This window comes from Pituophis catenifer, unplaced genomic scaffold, assembly GCF_029215685.1.
Source record: "Pituophis catenifer annectens isolate HBS135680 unplaced genomic scaffold, rPitCat1.0.hap2 SCAF_2, whole genome shotgun sequence".
Lineage (NCBI taxonomy): Eukaryota > Metazoa > Chordata > Lepidosauria > Squamata > Colubridae > Pituophis > Pituophis catenifer.
Window position 1 is genome coordinate 4,643,686 of NW_027256882.1, and position 22,845 is coordinate 4,666,530.

Genomic DNA, 22,845 nt, shown 5'->3' on the forward strand with positions numbered 1-22,845 from the left:
TTGGGTAGTTCCGGCTGCGAGTTGTTCCCTGGGAATCCGGTGGGGGCGGGCAAGACGGGATCCCGTCACTCAGATCCACCCCAGGGGAGGGAAGGACATTGGAGGGAGCGGGAAATCTGCCCCATAATTGCTCTTGGCTGTGCATGGGGAGATCCAAGGAGGGGGGAGGAGAGAAGGAAGCTTAAAGGAACCCCCTGCTCACATTTCCTTCCGATTCCGATTCCTCGAAGACTGGAAGGATCTTTGGAGAGCCAGCGGTGCCAGTGGCTGGAAGGTCCCTTCTGAGCCTGGCAGAGAAGAGGAGAAGCAGGAAGAGCTGCAGGTCAGAGAAGCTTCTTTTGTGGAATCTGAAGGGATCTTCACCTGCTTGAAGTCTTCCATTTCTCTCTGATGGAGTTTTGGAGGTTAAGAATGCGAGTAGATATTTAGAGAAACTCATTAACGAAATTGTTCCTGCGTTCTTGGAAAGAGTAGCTCATTTGGAGCGATTCTCCCACTGATGGACAGAAGGGATTTGTGGGCAGAAAATAAAATGCAGCTCCTCTTGTCCTGTCCTCTTAACTGCCCTTCTCCGCTTATATTTCAGGTTCTGAGGTTCTTCCAGGAATGGGGAAGAATTGGGTGGATCTCACAAATCTTTCTACTGATTTTTCTTTCAGAGGGATCCCCAAGGATAAAAGTCAAGGTCAGGATACCTCACTAGGTAAGGGCAGACTGTTCCACTGGATTGGAGACTTTCTAGGAAGATTCTACTTATCCTTAATTCTCTGTGTCTTCTGGTGTCTTAGTCCTTGGACTTAGTAGAAAGTGACCCAATAAGAAAGAACTCCCTCTTCAAGCTAGAAGACTTAAGGGGCACAAAGGAATTCCCTCCCTTCAGAGCAAGCCTATGGTTGGCCTTTCCCAGAAGACCAACTCTTGTAGGGAACACCTTGACTTGCATTCTGGCTCCTCCTCCATCCCGAGAGATTTCTCTTTGTTTTTGCCATTCCTAAAGAGATAATTTTGACTAAATTCCTACACGGATCCCTGCTGGGCCATTTCCAACCCATTTCCTGGGTTGCTGGAATATCACTAATTTCTCTGGTTTCAAACTGTAGAGAGAGGGGGAAGAATTTACAGTGATTGAGCAAATGCTTTGGTTGCCAAGAGCATAAATTTGCATGTGTTGTTCCAAAAGGTTAGGACAACAATCTAACTGAGGTTTGTTCTTCAGCATGTGGTGGGTTTGGTCTTCTCCTTTTATTCTTGGCTCCCATGATGGAGCCTATGAAAGGCAGAGTGTAGAAGAGAGAGAAATGGAGGTTTCCTGGGCAGGACAGGAAGAAATCTTAAATTGTGCCTTCAAGGTAGAAAAGATGAAGTTGAACCCTTTCCTGTCTCTCTCTTTCCCAGTGGACAAAATGGAGTCACCGTTGTTCATTGAATCATCTTCTATTGCTGGAGCTGAAAGAGCTGCTGGACTTCCAACTCAGGTAGGAAGGAAGAGCTAATATGGGGGAGCAGTAGGAGACCTCTAGTTTTCTTTGTAGGTTGTGAATTCTGTCCTTTTTATTATATCATGTGTTGGGTCCGCCTAGGGAAATGTCCAATCAAGAATTTTCACTTTGGATTTTAGTCCCAAAGGTGCTTTTTTCAAGAGGCAACTGGACTTCCTGGTTTTTCTTTGAAAACGTTTTGCTTCTCCTCCAAGAAGCTGAAGCACCTTTAGGACAACTGTGACCATGGACGACTGAGAATCTCGATAGACTTTTAGGATTTGTGTATTGAAGGAGATATTGCAAATTCTATCGAGTCTGCTCACAGGGCTCCTTCCTTCTTTAGGGTCCTGTGTCCTTTGGGGAGGTGGCCATCCATTTCAATAGTGAAGAGTGGTTGCTGCTTGATCCCAGCCAGAAAGCCCTGCAAGAAGAAGTCATGTTGGAAACGTCTAGGATGGTGGCCTCTTTAGGTAAGGGTTCCTCTGGGGGACAATTTAAGTCAGAGCAAGCTGTCACTAGATTCTTTATTTACAACTTAGATATGTACGTAACTTATTAAAAATGATTTCATCTTTTCTTTTTTCCTCTTACATTAATTCCAGTCCCCCTTTATGGTCTTCTAAGTAGCACAGTTTCATTTAGAAGAAAGAGATCACTGTGGTGACCAGCAAAGGTTGACATTGAGTCTTGTGGTCATCCTTGGGCCCTGGGTCATTACTGCAGAGGGATTGGGAAGATGTTCAGGGACAGGATGTTTTTGCCTGTTGCAGTTTTCCTACTCAGCAACATATTTTGTCTTGCTTTGTGTTGCAATGACGTATGTTGTCTTTTTTTTTTTTGTAAATGTTTTTTTTATTTTTTCCCAAACATAAACATAAAATCTAACTTTCAAGAACAGAGTTTCAATCCGGTCATAGATGGTTAACATGCTTACATTCTTTTAACACGCTCTATTCCATTTTTCCATTACATCTTTTAAAAATTTAAAACAATTTAAAATTTAAAACAGAGAGAAAAAAAGAAAAAAAACAATCTAAACATAACATTCTAACACTTTCATCTAAACAAATCTAATATATCACTACAGTTTTGACTTTGAATTAAATTTTAACTCATTATCTCTGTATCTATATCTCATCAATATCCAAATAATTATTAACAATATTCTAGTCTCTTATTCTAATTATATACCTTACAATTTTATCACCAAAATTATCAAGTTCAATTTCAATACATCTCCATTTTTTAAAATTTATAAAACACAATTTTGTCGACATCTTAGTTATTTGACCCTTTTTATCAAATCAAAATATCTTGAACTTTCCAATTAAATATCCCACATATTACAGTTTTATCACAAAAAAAACATATTGCTTATTTCTTCTCCAAGTTATCAACTCTTTTGAGATTATTCCCAATATTATCTCCTCCTGATCTCCCAACATTATTGGCTGATTTCCAGCATATTATATTTGACTAGTTTCTAGCATGATCTTCTCCCAGACTCCCTCCAATGTTTGGCTGATTTCCAGCATATTTTATTTAGCTAATTTCTAGCATAATCTCCTCCAGAACTCCTTCCATTGTTTGGCTGATTTCCAGCATATTTTTTCTCCAACTCTCCTCCTATTGCTTGGCTGACTTCCAGCATATTTTATTTGGCTAATTTCTAGCATAATCTCCTCCAGACTCCTTCCATTGTTTGGCTGATTTCCAGCATATTTTTCTCCTACTCTCCTCCTATTGTTTGGCTGATTTCCAGCATTTCATGTTTGGCTGATTTCCAGCATAATCTCCTCCATCTCTCCTACCATTGTTTGGTTGATTTCCAGCATTTAATTATTTTCCCACTTATTTCCTCCGAGTCTCTAACTCTTATCTAGTTAGTATCCTTCACCTCATTATTTTATTTTTCCCTTACATCATAATTATCTATTTGATCTTGTCTCAGCATATTCATCAAAGTTAATTCTCATTATGTTTCATAATAATCATCATTTCCCATATTTGTTAAATTAGATCACAATTTATCTCTATCGTCTGTGTATTTCATAGTTTCATTCAATAATATGTTAATCATAGTCAACAATCTAGCTTTGTTTGCAAAATATAGTTAAGGCATGTTACAACAAATAATAAGTTTTCTTAAAGTTATCTCACATTAGTATACATTTCTCATTGTAATTTTTAACCACTTAGTATATAAATCCCTATTTTAATTGCCATTTATTATTTTTCCCTTTCCAAAAACCTTCCTGTTTAATCCACAAGAAAAAAAAACAAAACCCTTTTATTCCTTTAGGCTTTTAAGCATTACATTACAATTTAGTTTCATTTAATTTAAATCTATTTTATTTCTTCTTTTTCCTGTCTGTCCACATATTCCACTTCAAAGTTCATCTATTCAAATTAAAAGTTCTGTGTATAAATGTCTGCTTCAAACATGATGTCTTCACTTCCTGTCTTTGTTCCTGCGCCACACCTTCTTTTTACTAAGTCTGTAAATTTCCATTGTAGAAAAGGTCCAAGATCTTTCTTCTTAAAATCACGCAGAACAGGATAAAGATTTCCCAAATCCATTAGTCTAATGTTAAATCCAAAATAATCATAATAATCCAAAATAGAAAGCCATTTAGAATATTTCTTTTCCAAGTAGAAAGTAAAATCTCTTTAATCCACTCTCCTGCTTAGTCACCGCAGACTTCATGGCAATTTTGTAGCTATCCGTCTGTCAATCGTCATTAACTTCGTTAGCTTTCACAGGTTTAAATTCCCAGAGAAGTATTTCTTCAATCCACACCAGAAAAATAATAAAAAAAAAGAAACCAATTTTCCACATTATTGAAAACAAGTTCTTCTAGCCAAATTAATTAATGCAAAGTTTGTCTTGGGTCTCGATTTTTTCCCCCCCTTTCTTTTAAATCTTCAAGCCCCACGGATCTGTAGCCGCAGTTTAAGGTTGGGGTCTTATTTTAAAAGATACTCCAAATAATCCCATTATTTGCCTGGGTTGGTGTCACTCACCCGGCTTTGAAACGCTCATTCTTTCTTCTTCCTCCTGCACGATCTTGTGTCCCGGTCTGCTGCGGCTTTGTGGCAGCCGCCATAGCTGCCTACTTTGAGGATTCCCTCTTGCCTCCGAGGAACTTGCCTGTTCCTCTTGTCCCTCCAAGGCGCTCCTCTTCACCCCCCCATTCCTACAAGATGGGGGTCGGTCCGAAGACCGGTCGGACAGCGGTTCGTCAGTCGGAGTTTCCACGGGCTCGTTGGAGCCCGCTAATTCCCCGACTGTGGCGCTGCAGCTCTGGACCGGAAGTCCGACATATGTTGTCTTATTGAATGCAAGTTGGGTGTGTCATAGTTGAGACAATTTGTGTGCCACGTCCTGATGTCAAGATGTGTTTTTGCTTTATCCTTTTAACTGCCAAGAATGAGGGTTAGATGTTAGTAACCAATATTCATAATAATAAATAATATATATAAGTATAAGCATGAATTGAATATATAAAATGAATACAAATAAAGGGAATATTAAATAAATAAATAAATAATTTTATTTCTATACCGCCCTTCTCCCGAAGGACTCAGGGCGGTGTACAGCTTATTAAAAAACACAAAGACAAACATCAGTTAAAAATAATTAAAATTATTATACAATTTGGCTAAAATTTAAAACCCCAAAAATTTAAAACCCAATTAAAAAATCATAAAATTGATAGCCCGGCTTGGCGGAACAGCAGGGTCTTGAGGGCACAGAGAAATACACCGAGGACAGGAAGACAGGAACGGTAGGCACACTGGTGCTCTTACGCACGCCCCTTACAGACCTCTTAGGAATGGGGTGAGGTCAACAGTAGACAGTCTTAGGTTAAAATTTTGGGGGGTTGGGGATGAAACCACAAAATCAGGTAGTGCATTCCTGGCATTGACCACTCTGTTGCTGAAGTCATATTTTCGAGTTTGGAGCAGTTCACTTTTAAGTTTGTATCTATTGCGTGTTCTGTATTGTTGTGGTTGAAAGTGAAGTAGTTCTTGATGGGTAGGACATTGTAGCAGTTAATTTTATGAGCTACACTTAGGTCATACCAAAGGCGGTGTAGTTCTAAATTTTCTAAGCCCAGAATTTCAAGTCTGCTGGCATAAGGTATTTATGCAGATGGCCAGTATTAGATAAATCTATGCAATGGGACAGCAAATCGTACGTTGTACATTATTCTAATTTATTTTTCTTCCCCCACAAGCATTTGATGCGCAGAAGGAAAATAACCAAGAAACAAATTTAGTGCCATTGGAAATAATCAAAACTGAAATTCCTGAGGAGACATCTACAAATAAGCGGGGAAGGAGGAAACGTGAAAAGAAGCACAGTTGGAGAGAAAAATCTATTTGTGAATGTTTGGAAATGGATCACTTCCTGACGCAACGTGATTCCAAAGAAAATACGGGAAAAGGTCAAAGTAGAAAAAGATTCAAAGCAAACCCCAATGCTAGTAACCAGTGCAAAACTGGAAAAAGCTCCTGCAGTAATAATCTTACTTCACATAAAATGATCCAGGCAAGGGAGAAGCGCTGTAACAGTGTGGACTGTAGAAAAAGTGTTGAGTGGAGAGGGAAATTAACTTCTTGTAAAAAGATCCACACCAGAGAAAAATCCTATAAGTGCCTAGAGTGTGGAAAGAGCTTCAGGGACAACATTTATCTAACCTCCCATAAAACGGTACATACTGGAGAAAAACCTTTTAAATGCACAGAATGTGGGAAGAGCTTCAGAATTAGTGGTGACCTGATATGCCATAGAAGGTTCCATTCAGGGGAAAAACCCTATAAATGTGTAGACTGTGGAAAAAGTTTCAGTATGAAGAATTCCCTTACTTGCCATAAAAGGATCCATTCAGGGGAAAAACCCTATAAATGTGTAGACTGTGGAAAAACCTTCAGTACAAGCAGTTACTTTGCTAAGCATAAATTGATCCATGCGGGAGAGAAACCTTTTAAATGCATAGAGTGTGGGAAGAGCTTTGGGCAAAGTGGTAGCCTTGCTTCCCATCAAAGGATTCATACAGGCGAGAAACCCTGTAAATGTATAGAGTGTGGAAAGAGCTACAGAAATACGAATCAACTGACATCCCACAAAAGGATCCATTCAGGTGAAAAACCTTATAAATGCACTGAGTGTGGAAAACCCTTAAGGACAAGCAGTAACCTTGCTTCTCATAAACGGATCCATACAGGAGAGAAACCCTATAAATGCATGGAGTGTGGAAAGAGCTTCAGTGTAAAGAGTTCTCTTACTTCTCATAAACGGATCCACACAGGAGAAAAACCCTATAAATGCCTAGACTGTGGGAAGGGCTTCAGCCAAAGCTGTGGCCTTGCTACCCATAAACGGGTCCACACAGGAGAAAAACCCTATAAATGCTTGCAGTGTGGAAAGAGCTACAAAAACAGCAGTTACCTGAACTTCCATAAACGGCTCCACACCGGAGAGAAACCCTACAAATGCATGGAGTGCGGAAAGAGCTTCAGTGTAAAGAGTTCTCTTACTTGTCATGAAAGAATCCACACAGGAGAGAAGCCTTATAAATGTCTAGAGTGTGGGAAGAGTTTCAGCCAAAGCAGTCAATTTAGTTTCCATAACCGGATGCATACAGGGGAAAAACCTTATAAGTGCACAGACTGTGGAAAGACCTTCGCTGCAGGTAGCTATCTGATTTATCATAAAAGGACCCACACAGGAGAGAAACCTTATAAATGCCTGGAATGTGGGAAGGGCTTCTGTGATAAGCGTTGCCTTACTTCCCATAACAGGATCCACACAGGAGAGAAACCTTATAAATGTGTGGAATGTGGGAAGGGCTTCTGTCATGAGCGTTCCCTTACTTCCCATAACAGGATCCACACAGGAGAGAAACCTTATAAATGCCTGGAATGTGGGAAGGGCTTCTGTCATAAGCGTTCCCTTACTTCCCATAACAGGATCCACACAGGAGAAGAATCATGTATGCAATGAATCTGGGAAGAGTTTGAGTACAAGCCAGTCCCTTACTTACTACATTAATACCCAGACACGGAAGAAATTGTACTAGTGCAACTAAGTCACCTTAGTTCCCATAAGAGGATCTACACAGGAGGGAAATAGAAATGTATAGATTTCTAAATGTAGAAATGTGAAAACAGGATGCTTCTCAAGAAAGAACCCACGGGGGTGGGGGGGGTGGGGGGTGGGAAATATCCTGTGGAAAGCAGTCAACTTATTTACCTTATTAATATGACCCGGATCAGGACTACATACAGGGTGGGAAGGAGATCTCTTTAGGGACTGCAGTATCCTTAATTTGTGATATGAAACCATCTAAATATATGGAGTGTAAAAACAATTACATCTTCTTTCAGAAGATTGCTGTAGGAGCAACGGAATAAATGGATTGATTTTGGGAAGCTCCTAGGATGAAGTTCTTAAATCAAAAGATATTACCTATTCAGTTAAGGTGTCACTCAAGAAAAACTGTTAAAACAATTGCCCCTCTCTTTTCTCCCAAAAGATCACAACCTCGGCTTGGTCAAGCTGCTTTATCTTTAATTATTTTTTTATCTGAACTGAGTCTGGGATCAGCCTCCAGGCTTTGTGAAGAGGTGGTGTATGCAAGCAAAACAAAGCAAGGCAAGGATGTCAGGGCATGATTTAATCCCATTTTTGGCTCTGGGATAATCTCACCATTAATTAGAGGATGGACCGTGGCTTTCTCCAAGTTGCAATATTCTGAAATAAAACCCGAAGAAGTATTCTCTAATAAAACTCTTTTATTTGTAAAAAGTAACAAAAACATCTATCTATCTAATTAGCTACATCTTGGCAGCGTTCCTCTGCCAAGATCATTCCTGGCAGAGAGAACAAAGGAAAGAGTAGTAATAAAGGAATGGAATGTAGGACATGCGCAGTAAAGAAAACTGATAAGGAACTTGGCAAACTACAGTAAGTCTATTAGTCCAAAAATATGAAGCTCAGCTGGGAAATACAAGAACGCAGTGACAAAGGATGCATATGACCCATAATAAGCTGAGGGACAATGCGATTGACATCAATATCATAGTTCAATCAAAGCACCAGAGGGCAGGACAAGAAGCAACCGATGGAAGCTACTCAAGGGGAGAAGCAACCTGGAATTAAAGAGAAACTTCCTAACAGTGAGGACAATGAACCAATAGAACAACTTGCTTTCAGACATTGTGGGTGCTTCATCAGTGGAGATTTTTCAGTCATTGTCTGAAACAGTTTATGTTCTCCTTGAGCAGGGGGCTAGGCTTGAAGGCCTCCAAGATCTCATCCAGCTCAGTCTAGTCTAGCCTCTCTACTCTACCCTACCCTACTCTATTCAACCAGCTAAAAGGGACTTTAAAAATGGTTTTATTGATCCAACAGTGTACCATATGCGCAATATTTTTTAAAAAAGTTTTTTAATTTCTTGATTTAAATGATTCATTGTTCAGTTTCTTAGATTAATCATTACCGTATTTTCTATTTCTCAAGATTTTCAAATGCCACTTTACTGCCTGTATTTCATTTTCTGATACCAAGTTCATCAGAAAGATCAATTATAGTTGACATGTCAGGTTGCTATGGTTTTGGAGAAAACTTTTACTAGCATGATTGTGACTGTACTTTTGATCTTAATATATTTCTTAAAAACATTTCCTCATTATTAACCACCTTTCTCATTTTGAAAGGTTAATAAACAGTTTCTGCGCAATTTAAAGGATGCCCTACTTTATACACATTGAACAATAAAACTAAATGAAGACACCAGGTGAATACGTAGGAGGGGGAGAGTGAAATAAAATGTTAGAAAGTGCTAGAAGGGGGTGGAATGACTTCAGATCTGACTCAGTTTTACGTTGCACAATGACGCATTGAAAACCATGGAATGAGAAAAGCATTAGCAAGGTAGGTTTATCTATGAAAGAAGCAAACGAGACATTGTAGCCTACAATACGTGGGAACATTCCTCATTATAAAATCTTGGCATTTTTAGTAATATTTTCCTAATTATATAATTTTACATCTGTGGAAATAATCCATGCAGCATTGAAAGTGCCTCAGCCAACTTTCTCTTCTTCCTTTGCACCAGAGGACTCAAAGGGGAACCAGAAAATTTCAGCCTTTTGCCTCTTTCTGCAACTTGGAAGGTATTTTTGGCCTTTTAAGGATTTGTAGTTGTGGGGAGGGAGGTCCAGGCATATATTTTCCCACTTAATATATCCTACATATATTTTCCCATTTAATACCATTCATGTATTAATGGAATAAATCCATCCAATATATTCTTCAGCCAGCAATTCCACTCTTTCCCTTTGTAAATAAGAAACGCCATGGTTATGCTGAAGGGTCTTTGGGGGAGAGTGGAGTCTGAGGGCTTGAAGGGGATCCAGTGTGAGGCTCTTCCAAGTCACTCGCCTCAGCGACGGGTGTGAGAAGGTCTCCTGGGGGGCGGAGGGGACCAGAAGGAGGCCCAATTCTGTCTCTGACCCAGAGAAAGGAGAAGTTGAGCCCCTCCTGAGGACCCCAAAGACCCCCCCCATGGTGGCCTTTCCTCAGAACTGTGACTATCTGTCTCTCCGCTCTTCCCGCCAGAATAGGCTCCTCCCACCCCTCCCTTTTCCTGCTGCTTCTGGGAGTCACACTGGGAGGGGCGTGGCCAAGAGGAAAGGGGAGGAGTCTCGCAAGCTCCCATCCCGCTCACGTCTTCCATGGAGGGGAGGGGTATCCCCAGTCCCCTTCTCTCCCCGGCCCCCACCAGCCTCAATGGTCCTCACCCCCCAGCCTTCCCCTGGGCCCTCCTTTCCCCCCTCCCGGCCAACGTCCCCACCAGCAGCAGCAACAGGCGGAGCCCACGGAGGCTTCCCACAAGAGGGGAGAAGTGGAATTGGGGGGGGGGGCTTGACAGGGGTACTTCGGAGTTGGCTTCTAAGGGATCCGGTTCGCCAATGGGAAGCCTCCCTTCCGTTGAGGCATCTGTCTCCAGGCCGAATTTCTCCCTGCGGAGAAAGCCTTTGGAGCAGAAACGGAGAAAGGGGGAGCCTATGACTCTCCTCCCTGACCTACGACTATCATTCAGTCTTGTACCTGATGATGCTTGGCGAACGTACCTTTTCTTTTATGTACACTGAGAGCTTATGCACCAAAGACCAATTCCTTGTGCGTCAATCACGCTTGGCCAATCAAGAATTCTATTCTGTTCTGTTCTATTGTATTGTGTGCGAGATACAGAGAAGAAGAGACGATCCAGGACCCGGGGAGGCCCACGATCTCCGCCTGGCTTCTCCCGGATGCCGCTTGCACAGCTCGCTCTGAAGGGCAGCTGCAGCTCCGGGCAGAGGCTGTCCTGCCAATCCTCCAAAGCTGCCCCCACGGCCGCCATTTCCCCCCAGGTGCCAGCAGGGGGCGCGCTCTTGGCTGCCGACTGACTAGCCGGCTGCGCATGCGCAACTCCGTCTGCGTGGTTGGGTAGTTGCGGTTGCGAGTTGTTCCCTGGGAATCCGGTGGGGGCGGGCAAGACGGGATCCCGTCACTCAGATCCACCCCAGGGGAGGGAAGGACATTGGAGGGAGCGGGAAATCCGCCCCATAATTGCTCTTGGCTGTGCATGGGGAGATCCAAGGAGGGGGGAGGAGAGAAGGAAGCTTAAAGGAACCCCCTGCTCACATTTCCTTCAGATTCCGATTCCTGGAAGACTGGAAGGATCTTTGGAGAGCCAGCGGTGCCAGTGGCTGGAAGGTCCCTTCTGAGCCTGGCAGAGAAGAGGAGAAGCAGGAAGAGCTGCAGGTCAGAGAAGCTTCTTTTGTGGAATCTGAAGGGATCTTCACCTGCTTGAAGTCTTCCATTTCTCTCTGATGGAGTTTTGGAGGTTAAGAATGCGAGTAGATATTTAGAGAAACTCATTAACGAAATTGTTCCTGCGTTCTTGGAAAGAGTCGGTCGTTTGGAGCGATTCTCCCACTGATGGACAGAAGGGTTTTGTGGGCAGAAAATAAAATGCAGCTCCTCTTGTCCTGTCCTCTTAACTGCCCTTCTCCGCTTATATTTCAGGTTCTGAGGTTCTTCCAGGAATGGGGAAGAATTGGGTGGATCTCACAAATCTTTCTACTGATTTTTCTTTCAGAGGGATCCCCAAGGATAAAAGTCAAGGTCAGGATACCTCACTAGGTAAGGGCAGACTGTTCCACTGGATTGGAGACTTTCTAGGAAGATTCTACTTATCCTTAATTCTCTGTGTCTTCTGGTGTCTTAGTCCTTGGACTTAGTAGAAAGTGACCCAATAAGAAAGAACTCCCTCTTCAAGCTAGAAGACTTAAGGGGCACAAAGGAATTCCCTCCCTTCAGAGCAAGCCTATGGTTGGCCTTTCCCAGAAGACCAACTCTTGTAGGGAACACCTTGACTTGCATTCTGGCTCCTCCTCCATCCCGAGAGATTTCTCTTTGTTTTTGCCATTCCTAAAGAGATAATTTTGACTAAATTCCTACACGGATCCCTGCTGGGCCATTTCCAACCCATTTCCTGGGTTGCTGGAATATCACTAATTTCTCTGGTTTCAAACTGTAGAGAGAGGGGGAAGAATTTACAGTGATTGAGCAAATGCTTTGGTTGCCAAGAGTATAAATTTGCATGTGTTGTTCCAAAAGGTTAGGACAACAATCTAACTGAGGTTTGTTCTTCAGCATGTGGTGGGTTTGGTCTTCTCCTTTTATTCTTGGCTCCCATGATGGAGCCTATGAAAGGCAGAGTGTAGAAGAGAGAGAAATGGAGGTTTCCTGGGCAGGACAGGAAGAAATCTTAAATTGTGCCTTCAAGGTAGAAAAGATGAAGTTGAACCCTTTCCTGTCTCTCTCTTTCCCAGTGGACAAAATGGAGTCACCGTTGTTCATTGAATCATCTTCTATTGCTGGAGCTGAAAGAGCTGCTGGACTTCCAACTCAGGTAGGAAGGAAGAGCTAATATGGGGGAGCAGTAGGAGACCTCTAGTTTTCTTTGTAGGTTGTGAATTCTGTCCTTTTTATTATATCATGTGTTGGGTCCGCCTAGGGAAATGTCCAATCAAGAATTTTCACTTTGGATTTTAGTCCCAAAGGTGCTTTTTTCAAGAGGCAACTGGACTTCCTGGTTTTTCTTTGAAAACGTTTTGCTTCTCCTCCAAGAAGCTGAAGCACCTTTAGGACAACTGTGACCATGGACGACTGAGAATCTCGATAGACTTTTAGGATTTGTGTATTGAAGGAGATATTGCAAATTCTATCGAGTCTGCTCACAGGGCTCCTTCCTTCTTTAGGGTCCTGTGTCCTTTGGGGAGGTGGCCATCCATTTCAATAGTGAAGAGTGGTTGCTGCTTGATCCCAGCCAGAAAACCCTGCAAGAAGAAGTCATGTTGGAAACGTCTAGGATGGTGGCCTCTTTAGGTAAGGGTTCCTCTGGGGGACAATTTAAGTCAGAGCAAGCTGTCACTAGATTCTTTATTTACAACTTAGATATGTACGTAACTTATTAAAAATGATTTCATCTTTTCTTTTTTCCTCTTATATTAATTCCAGTCCCCCTTTATGGTCTTCTAAGTAGAACAGTTTCATTTAGAAGAAAGAGATCACTGTGGTGACCAGCAAAGGTTGACATTGAGTCTTGTGGTCATCCTTGGGCCCTGGGTCATTACTGCAGAGGGATTGGGAAGATGTTCAGGGACAGGATGTTTTTGCCTGTTGCAGTTTTCCTACTCAGCAACATATTTTGTCTTGCTTTGTGTTGCAATGACATATGTTGTCTTATTTTTTTTTTTTTGTAAATGTTTTTTTATTTTTTCCCAAACATAAACATAAAATCTAACTTTCAAGAACAGAGTTTCAATCCGGTCATAGATGGTTAACATGCTTACATTCTTTTAACACGCTCTATTCCATTTTTCCATTACATCTTTTAAAAATTTAAAACAATTTAAAATTTAAAACAGAGAGAAAAAAAGAAAAAAAACAATCTAAACATAAAATTCTAACACTTTCATCTAAACAAATCTAATATATCACTACAGTTTTGACTTTGAATTAAATTTTAACTCATTATCTCTGTATCTATATCTCATCAATATCCAAATAATTATTAACAATATTCTAGTCTCTTATTCTAATTATATACCTTACAATTTTATCACCAAAATTATCAAGTTCAATTTCAATACATCTCCATTTTGTTAAAATTTATAAAACACAATTTTGTCGACATCTTAGTTATTTGACCCTTTTTATCAAATCAAAATATCTTGAACTTTCCAATTAAATATCCCACATATTACAGTTTTATCACAAAAAAAACATATTGCTTATTTCTTCTCCAAGTTATCAACTCTTTTGAGATTATTCCCAATATTATCTCCTCCTGATCTCCCAACATTATTGGCTGATTTCCAGCATATTATATTTGACTAGTTTCTAGCATGATCTTCTCCCAGACTCCCTCCAATGTTTGGCTGACTTCCAGCATATTTTATTTAGCTAATTTCTAGCATAATCTCCTCCAGAACTCCTTCCATTGTTTGGCTGATTTCCAGCATATTTTTTCTCCAACTCTCCTCCTATTGCTTGGCTGACTTCCAGCATATTTTATTTGGCTAATTTCTAGCATAATCTCCTCCAGACTCCTTCCATTGTTTGGCTGATTTCCAGCATATTTTTCTCCTACTCTCCTCCTATTGTTTGGCTGATTTCCAGCATTTCATGTTTGGCTGATTTCCAGCATAATCTCCTCCATCTCTCCTACCATTGTTTGGTTGATTTCCAGCATTTAATTATTTTCCCACTTATTTCCTCCGAGTCTCTAACTCTTATCTAGTTAGTATCCTTCACCTCATTATTTTATTTTTCCCTTACATCATAATTATCTATTTGATCTTGTCTCAGCATATTCATCAAAGTTAATTCTCATTATGTTTCATAATAATCATCATTTCCCATATTTGTTAAATTAGATCACAATTTATCTCTATCGTCTGTGTATTTCATAGTTTCATTCAATAATATGTTAATCATAGTCAACAATCTAGCTTTGTTTGCAAAATATAGTTAAGGCATGTTACAACAAATAATAAGTTTTCTTAAAGTTATCTCACATTAGTATACATTTCTCATTGTAATTTTTAACCACTTAGTATATAAATCCCTATTTTAATTGCCATTTATTATTTTTCCCTTTCCAAAAACCTTCCTGTTTAATCCACAAGAAAAAAAAACAAAACCCTTTTATTCCTTTAGGCTTTTAAGCATTACATTACAATTTAGTTTCATTTAATTTAAATCTATTTTATTTCTTCTTTTTCCTGTCTGTCCACATATTCCACTTCAAAGTTCATCTATTCAAATTAAAAGTTCTGTGTATAAATGTCTGCTTCAAACATGATGTCTTCACTTCCTGTCTTTGTTCCTGCGCCACACCTTCTTTTTACTAAGTCTGTAAATTTCCATTGTAGAAAAGGTCCAAGATCTTTCTTCTTAAAATCACGCAGAACAGGATAAAGATTTCCCAAATCCATTAGTCTAATGTTAAATCCAAAATAATCATAATAATCCAAAATAGAAAGCCATTTAGAATATTTCTTTTCCAAGTAGAAAGTAAAATCTCTTTAATCCACTCTCCTGCTTAGTCACCGCAGACTTCATGGCAATTTTGTAGCTATCCGTCTGTCAATCGTCATTAACTTCGTTAGCTTTCACAGGTTTAAATTCCCAGAGAAGTATTTCTTCAATCCACACCAGAAAAATAATAAAAAAAAAGAAACCAATTTTCCACATTATTGAAAACAAGTTCTTCTAGCCAAATTAATTAATGCAAAGTTTGTCTTGGGTCTCGATTTTTTCCCCCCCTTTCTTTTAAATCTTCAAGCCCCACAGATCTGTAGCCGCAGTTTAAGGTTGGGGTCTTATTTTAAAAGATACTCCAAATAATCCCATTATTTGCCTGGGTTGGTGTCACTCACCCGGCTTTGAAACGCTCATTCTTTCTTCTTCCTCCTGCACGATCTTGTGTCCCGGTCTGCTGCGGCTTTGTGGCAGCCGCCATAGCTGCCTACTTTGAGGATTCCCTCTTGCCTCCGAGGAACTTGCCTGTTCCTCTTGTCCCTCCAAGGCGCTCCTCTTCACCCCCCCATTCCTACAAGATGGGGGTCGGTCCGAAGACCGGTCGGACAGCGGTTCGTCAGTCGGAGTTTCCACGGGCTCGTTGGAGCCCGCTAATTCCCCGACTGTGGCGCCGCAGCTCTGGACCGGAAGTCCGACATATGTTGTCTTATTGAATGCAAGTTGGGTGTGTCATAGTTGAGACAATTTGTGTGCCACGTCCTGATGTCAAGATGTGTTTTTGCTTTATCCTTTTAACTGCCAAGAATGAGGGTTAGATGTTAGTAACCAATATTCATAATAATAAATAATCACTAATTATTTCTCAAGTACGTATTAGATAATATATATATAAGTATAAGCATGAATTGAATATATAAAATGAATACAAATAAAGGGAATATTAAATAAATAAATAAATAATTTTATTTCTATACCGCCCTTCTCCCGAAGGACTCAGGGCGGTGTACAGCTTATTAAAAAACACAAAGACAAACATCAGTTAAAAATAATTAAAATTATTATACAATTTGGCTAAAATTTAAAACCCCAAAAATTTAAAACCCAATTAAAAAATCATAAAATTGATAGCCCGGCTTGGCGGAACAGCAGGGTCTTGAGGGCACAGAGAAATACACCGAGGACAGGAAGACAGGAACGGTAGGCACACTGGTGCTCTTACGCACGCCCCTTACAGACCTCTTAGGAATGGGGTGAGGTCAACAGTAGACAGTCTTAGGTTAAAATTTTGGGGGGTTGGGGATGAAACCACAAAATCAGGTAGTGCATTCCTGGCATTGACCACTCTGTTGCTGAAGTCATATTTTCGAGTTTGGAGCAGTTCACTTTTAAGTTTGTATCTATTGCGTGTTCTGTATTGTTGTGGTTGAAAGTGAAGTAGTTCTTGATGGGTAGGACATTGTAGCAGTTAATTTTATGAGCTACACTTAGGTCATACCAAAGGCGGTGTAGTTCTAAATTTTCTAAGCCCAGAATTTCAAGTCTGCTGGCATAAGGTATTTATGCAGATGGCCAGTATTAGATAAATCTATGCAATGGGACAGCAAATCGTACGTTGTACATTATTCTAATTTATTTTTCTTCCCCCACAAGCATTTGATGCGCAGAAGGAAAATAACCAAGAAACAAATTTAGTGCCATTGGAAATAATCAAAACTGAAATTCCTGAGGAGACATCTACAAATAAGCGGGGAAGGAGGAAACGTGAAAAGAAGCACAGTTGGAGAGAAAAATCTATTTGTGAATGTGTGGAAATGGATCACTTCCTGACGCAACGTGATTCCAAAGAAAATACGGGAAAAGGTCAAAGTAGAAAAAGATTCAAAGCAAACCCCAATGCTAGTAACCAGTGCAAAACTGGAAAAAGCTCCTGCAGTAATAATCTTACTTCACATAAAATGATCCAGGCAAGGGAGAAGCGCTGTAACAGTGTGGACTGTAGAAAAAGTGTTGAGTGGAGAGGGAAATTAACTTCTTGTAAAAAGATCCACACCAGAGAAAAATCCTATAAGTGCCTAGAGTGTGGAAAGAGCTTCAGGGACAACATTTATCTAACCTCCCATAAAACGGTACATACTGGAGAAAAACCTTTTAAATGCACAGAATGTGGGAAGAGCTTCAGAATTAGTGGTGACCTGATATGCCATAGAAGGATCCATTCAGGGGAAAAACCCTATAAATGTGTAGACTGTGGAAAAAGGTTCAGTAGGAAGGGTTCCCTTACTTCCCATAAAAGGGTACATAGTGAAAAACCCTTTAAATGCATAGAATGTGGGAAGAGCTTCAGAATTAGTAGTGACCTGATAGGCCATAGAAGGATCCATTCAGGGGAAAAACCCTATAAATGTGTAGACTGTGGAAAAAGTTTCAATATGAAGAATTCCCTTATTTACCATAAAAGGATGCATACTGGAGAAAAACCCTTTAAATGCATAGAATGTGGGAAGAGCTTCAGCACTAATAGTTACCTGATATGCCATAGAAGGTTCCATTCAGGGGAAAAACCCTATAAATGTGTAGACTGTGGAAAAAGTTTCAGTATGAAGAATTCCCTTACTTGCCATAAAAGGATGCATACTGGAGAAAAACCCTATAAATGTGTAGACTGTGGAAAAACCTTCAGTACAAGCAGTTACTTTGCTAAGCATAAATTGATCCATGCGGGAGAGAAACCTTTTAAATGCATAGAGTGTGGGAAGAGCTTTGGGCAAAGTGGTAGCCTTGCTTCCCATCAAAGGATTCATACAGGCGAGAAACCCTGTAAGTGTATAGAGTGTGGAAAGAGCTACAGAAATACGAATCAACTGACATCCCACAAAAGGATCCATTCAGGTGAAAAACCTTATAAATGCACTGAGTGTGGAAAACCCTTAAGGACAAGCAGTAACCTTGCTTCTCATAAACGTATCCATACAGGAGAGAAACCCTATAAATGCATGGAGTGTGGAAAGAGCTTCAGTGTAAAGAGTTCTCTTACTTCTCATAAACGGATCCACACAGGAGAAAAACCCTATAAATGCTTGCAGTGTGGAAAGAGCTACAAAAACAGCAGTTACCTGAACTTCCATAAACGGCTCCACACCGGAGAGAAACCCTACAAATGCATGGAGTGCGGAAAGAGCTTCAGTGTAAAGAGTTCTCTTACTTGTCATGAAAGAATCCACACAGGAGAGAAGCCTTATAAATGTCTAGAGTGTGGGAAGAGTTTCAGCCAAAGCAGTCAATTTAGTTTCCATAACCGGATGCATACAGGGGAAAAACCTTATAAGTGCACAGACTGTGGAAAGACCTTCGCTGCAGGTAGCTATCTGATTTACCATAAAAGGACCCACACAGGAGAGAAACCTTATAAATGCCTGGAATGTGGGAAGGGCTTCTGTGATAAGCGTTGCCTTACTTCCCATAACAGGATCCACACAGGAGAGAAACCTTATAAATGTGTGGAATGTGGGAAGGGCTTCTGTGATAAGCGTTGCCTTACTTCCCATAACAGGATCCACACAGGAGAGAAACCTTATAAATGCCTGGAATGTGGGAAGGGCTTCTGTGATAAGCGTTGCCTTACTTCCCATAACAGGATCCACACAGGAGAGAAACCTTATAAATGCCTGGAATGTGGGAAGGGCTTCTGTCATAAGCGTTCCCTTACTTCCCATAACAGGATCCACACAGGAGAAGAATCATGTATGCAATGAATCTGGGAAGAGTTTGAGTACAAGCCAGTCCCTTACTTACTACATTAATACCCAGACACGGAAGAAATTGTACTAGTGCAACTAAGTCACCTTAGTTCCCATAAGAGGATCTACACAGGAGGGAAATAGAAATGTATGGATTTCTAAATGTAGAAATGTGAAAACAGGATTGCTTCTCAAGAAAGAACCCACGGGGGTGGGTGGGGGGTGGGAAATATCCTGTGGAAAGCAGTCAACTTATTTACCTTATTAATATGACCCGGATCAGGACTACATACAGGGTGGGAAGGAGATCTCTTTAGGGACTGCAGTATCCTTAATTTGTGATATGAAACCATCTAAATATATGGAGTGTAAAAACAATTACATCTTCTTTCAGAAGATTGCTGTAGGAGCAACGGAATAAATGGATTGATTTTGGGAAGCTCCTAGGATGAAGTTCTTAAATCAAAAGATATTACCTATTCAGTTAAGGTGTCACTCAAGAAAAACTGTTAAAACAATTGCCCCTCTCTTTTCTCCCAAAAGATCACAACCTCTGCTTGGTCAAGCTGCTTTATCTTTAATTATTTTTTTATCTGAACTGAGTCTGGGATCAGCCTCCAGGCTTTGTGAAGAGGTGGTGTATGCAAGCAAAACAAAGCAAGGCAAGGATGTCAGGGCATGATTTAATCCCATTTTTGGCTCTGGGATAATCTCACCATTAATTAGAGGATGGACCGTGGCTTTCTCCAAGTTGCAATATTCTGAAATAAAACCCGAAGAAGTATTCTCTAATAAAACTCTTTTATTTGTAAAAAGTAATAAAAACATCTATCTATCTAATTAGCTACATCTTGGCAGCGTTCCTCTGCCAAGATCATTCCTGGCAGAGAGAACAAAGGAAAGAGTAGTAATAAAGGAATGGAATGTAGGACATGCGCAGTAAAGAAAACTGATAAGGAACTTGGCAAACTACAGTAAGTCTATTAGTCCAAAAATATGAAGCTCAGCTGGGAAATACAAGAACGCAGTGACAAAGGATGCATATGACCCATAATAAGCTGAGGGCCAATGCGATTGACATCAATATCACAGTCAGTTCAATCAAAGCACCAGAGGGCAGGACAAGAAGCAACCGATGGAAACTACTCAAGGGGAGAAGCAACCTGGAATTAAAGAGAAACTTCCTAACAGTGAGGACAATGAACCAATGGAACAACTTGCTTTCAGACGTTGTGGGTGCTTCATCAGTGGAGATTTTTCAGTCATTGTCTGAAACAGTTTATGTTCTCCTTGAGCAGGGGGCTAGGCTTGAAGGCCTCCAAGATCTCATCCAGCTCAGTCTAGTCTAGCCTCTCTACTCTACCCTACCCTACTCTATTCAACCAGCTAAAAGGGACTTTAAAAATGGTTTTATTCATCCAACAGTGTACCATATGCGCAATATTTTTTAAAAAAGTTTTTTAATTTCTTGATTTAAATGATTCATTGTTCAGTTTCTCAGATTAATCATTACCGTATTTTCTATTTCTCAAGATTTTCAAATGCCACTTTACTGCCTGTATTTCATTTTCTGATACCAAGTTCATCAGAAAGATCAATCATAGTTGGCATGTCAGGTTGCTATGGTTTTGGAGAAAACTTTTACTAGCATGATTGTGACTGTACTTTTGATCTTAATATATTTCTTAAAAACATTTCCTCATTATTAACCACCTTTCTCATTTTGAAAGGTTAATAAACAGTTTCTGCGCAATTTAAAGGATGCCCTACTTTATACACATTGAACAATAAAACTAAATGAAGACACCAGGTGAATACGTAGGAGGGGAAGAGTGAAATAAAATGTTAGAAAGTGCTAGAAGGGGGTGGAATGACTTCAGATCTGACTCAGTTTTATGTTGCACATTGACGCATTGAAAACCATGGAATGAGAATAGCATTAGCAAGGTAGGTTTATCTATGAAAGAAGCAAACGAGACACTGTAGCCTACAATACGTGGGAACATTCCTCATTATAAAATCTTGGCATTTTTAGTAATATTTTCCTAATTATATAATTTTACATCTGGAGATAATCCATGCAGCATTGAAAGTGCCTCAGCCAACTTTCTCTTCTTCCTTTGCACCAGAGGACTCAAAGGGGAACCAGAAAATTTCAGCCTTTTGCCTCTTTCTGCAACTTGGAAGGTATTTTTGGCCTTTTAAGGATTTGTAGTTGTGGGGAAGAAGGTCCAGGCAGCTTCTACATATAGTTTCCCATTTAATACCATTCATGTATTAGTGGAATAAATCCATCCAATATATTCTTCAGCCAGCAATTCCACTCTTTCCCTTTGTAAATAAGAAACGCCATGGTTATTCTGAAGGGTCTTTGGGGAAAGAGTGGAGGCTGAGGGCTTGAAGGGGATCCAGTGTGAGGCTCTTCCAAGTCACTCGCCTCAGCGACGGGTGTGAGAAGGTCTCCTGGGGGGCGGAGGGAGAAGAGGGGACCAGAAGAAGGCCCAATTCTGTCTCTGACCCAGAGAAAGGAGAAGTTGAGCCCCTCCTGAGGACCCCAAAGACCCCCCCCCATGGTGGCCTTTCCTCAGAGCTGTGATTATCTGTCTCTCCGCTCTTCCCGCCAGAATAGGCTCCTCCCACCCCTCTCGGAACCCCTTTTCTTGCTGCTTCTGGGAGTCACACTGGGAGGGGCGTGTCCAAAAGGAAAGGGGAGGAGTCTCGCAAGCTCCCATCCCGCTCACGTCTTCCATGGAGGGGAGGGATATCCCCAGTCCCCTTCTCTCCCCGGCCCCCACAAGCCTCAATGGTCCTCCCCCCCAGCCTTCCCCTGGGCCCTCCTTTCCCCCCTCCCGGCCAACGTCCCCACCAGCAGCAGCAACAGGCGGAGCCCACGGAGGCTTCCCACAAGAGGGGAGAAGTGGAATTGGGGGGGGGGGGCTTGACAGGGGTACTTCGGGGTTGGCTTCTAAGGGATCCGGTTCGCCAATGGGAAGCCTCCCTTCCGTTGAGGCATCTGTCTCCAGGCCGAATTTCTCCCTGCGGAGAAAGCCTTTGGAGCAGAAACGGAGAAAGGGGGAGCCTATGACTCTCCTCCCTGACCTACGACTATCATTCAGTCTTGTACCTGATGATTCTTGGCGAACGTAGCTTTTCTTTTATGTGCACTGAGAGCTTATGCACCAAAGACCAATTCCTTGTGCGTCAATCACGCTTGGCCAATCAAGAATTCTATTCTGTTCTGTTCTATTGTATTGTGTGCGAGATACAGAGAAGAAGAGACCATCCAGGACCCGGGGAGGCCCACGATCTCCGCCTGGCTTCTCCCGGATGCCGCTTGCACAGCTCGCTCTGAAGGGCAGCTGCAGCTTTGGGCAGAGGCTGTCCTGCCAATCCTCCAAAGCTGCCCCCACGGCCGCCATTTCCCCCCAGGTGCCAGCAGGGGGCGCGCTCTTGGCTGCCGACTGACTAGCCGGCTGCGCATGCGCAACTCCGTCTGTGTGGTTGGGTAGTTCCGCCTGCGAGGAGTTCCCTGGGAATCCAGTGGGGGCGGGCAAGACGGGATCCCGTCACTCAGATCCACCCCAGGGGGGAGGGAAGGACATTGGAGGGAGCGGGAAATCCGCCCCATAATTGCTCTTGGCTGTGCATGGGGAGATCCAAGAAGTGGGAAGGAGAGAAGGAAGCCTAAAAGAACCCCCTGCTCACATCTCCTTCAGATTCCCGGAAGACTGGAAGGATCTTTGGAGAGCCAGCGGTGCCAGTGGCTGGAAGGTCCCTGCTGAGCCTGGCAGAGAAGAGGAGAAGCAGGAAGACCTCCAGGTCAGAGAAGCTTCTTTTGGGAAATACGAAGGGATCTTCACCTGCTTGAAGTCTTCCATTTCTCCCTGATGGAGTTTTGGAGGTTAAGAATGCGAGTAGATATTTAGAGAAACTCATTAACGAAATTGTTCCTGCGTTCTTGGAAAGAGTCGGTCGTTTGGAGCGATTCTCCCACTGATGGACAGAAGGGTTTTGTGGG

The 22,845-nt window shown here is 41.5% G+C and overlaps 1 protein-coding gene and 1 pseudogene across 2 annotated transcripts; both read left to right on the top strand.

Annotated features, from left to right (window-relative positions):
- Positions 1 to 237: 237 nt before the first annotated feature.
- LOC139311595 (zinc finger protein 721-like) lies at positions 238 to 19,018 on the top strand. 2 transcript variants are annotated; one of them, XM_070936059.1, is made up of 6 exons: positions 238 to 322; positions 587 to 703; positions 1,396 to 1,475; positions 1,825 to 1,951; positions 5,723 to 7,439; positions 17,447 to 19,004. In XM_070936059.1, exons 2-6 carry the CDS (start codon positions 607 to 609, stop codon positions 18,840 to 18,842), a joined length of 3,417 nt encoding a protein of 1,138 aa, XP_070792160.1. In that variant the 5' UTR covers positions 238 to 322; positions 587 to 606; the 3' UTR covers positions 18,843 to 19,004. The 2 variants fall into 2 exon arrangements, with proteins under 2 accessions (XP_070792160.1, XP_070792159.1); XM_070936058.1 differs by lacking the exons at positions 238 to 322; positions 587 to 703 and having other exon boundaries at positions 1,218 to 1,475; positions 5,723 to 7,320; positions 17,160 to 17,979; positions 18,064 to 18,525; positions 18,919 to 19,018.
- Positions 19,019 to 22,563: 3,545 nt separating this feature from the next.
- LOC139311673 (zinc finger protein 721-like) overlaps positions 22,564 to 22,845 on the top strand; it is a 34,655-nt pseudogene continuing 34,373 nt past the window's right edge.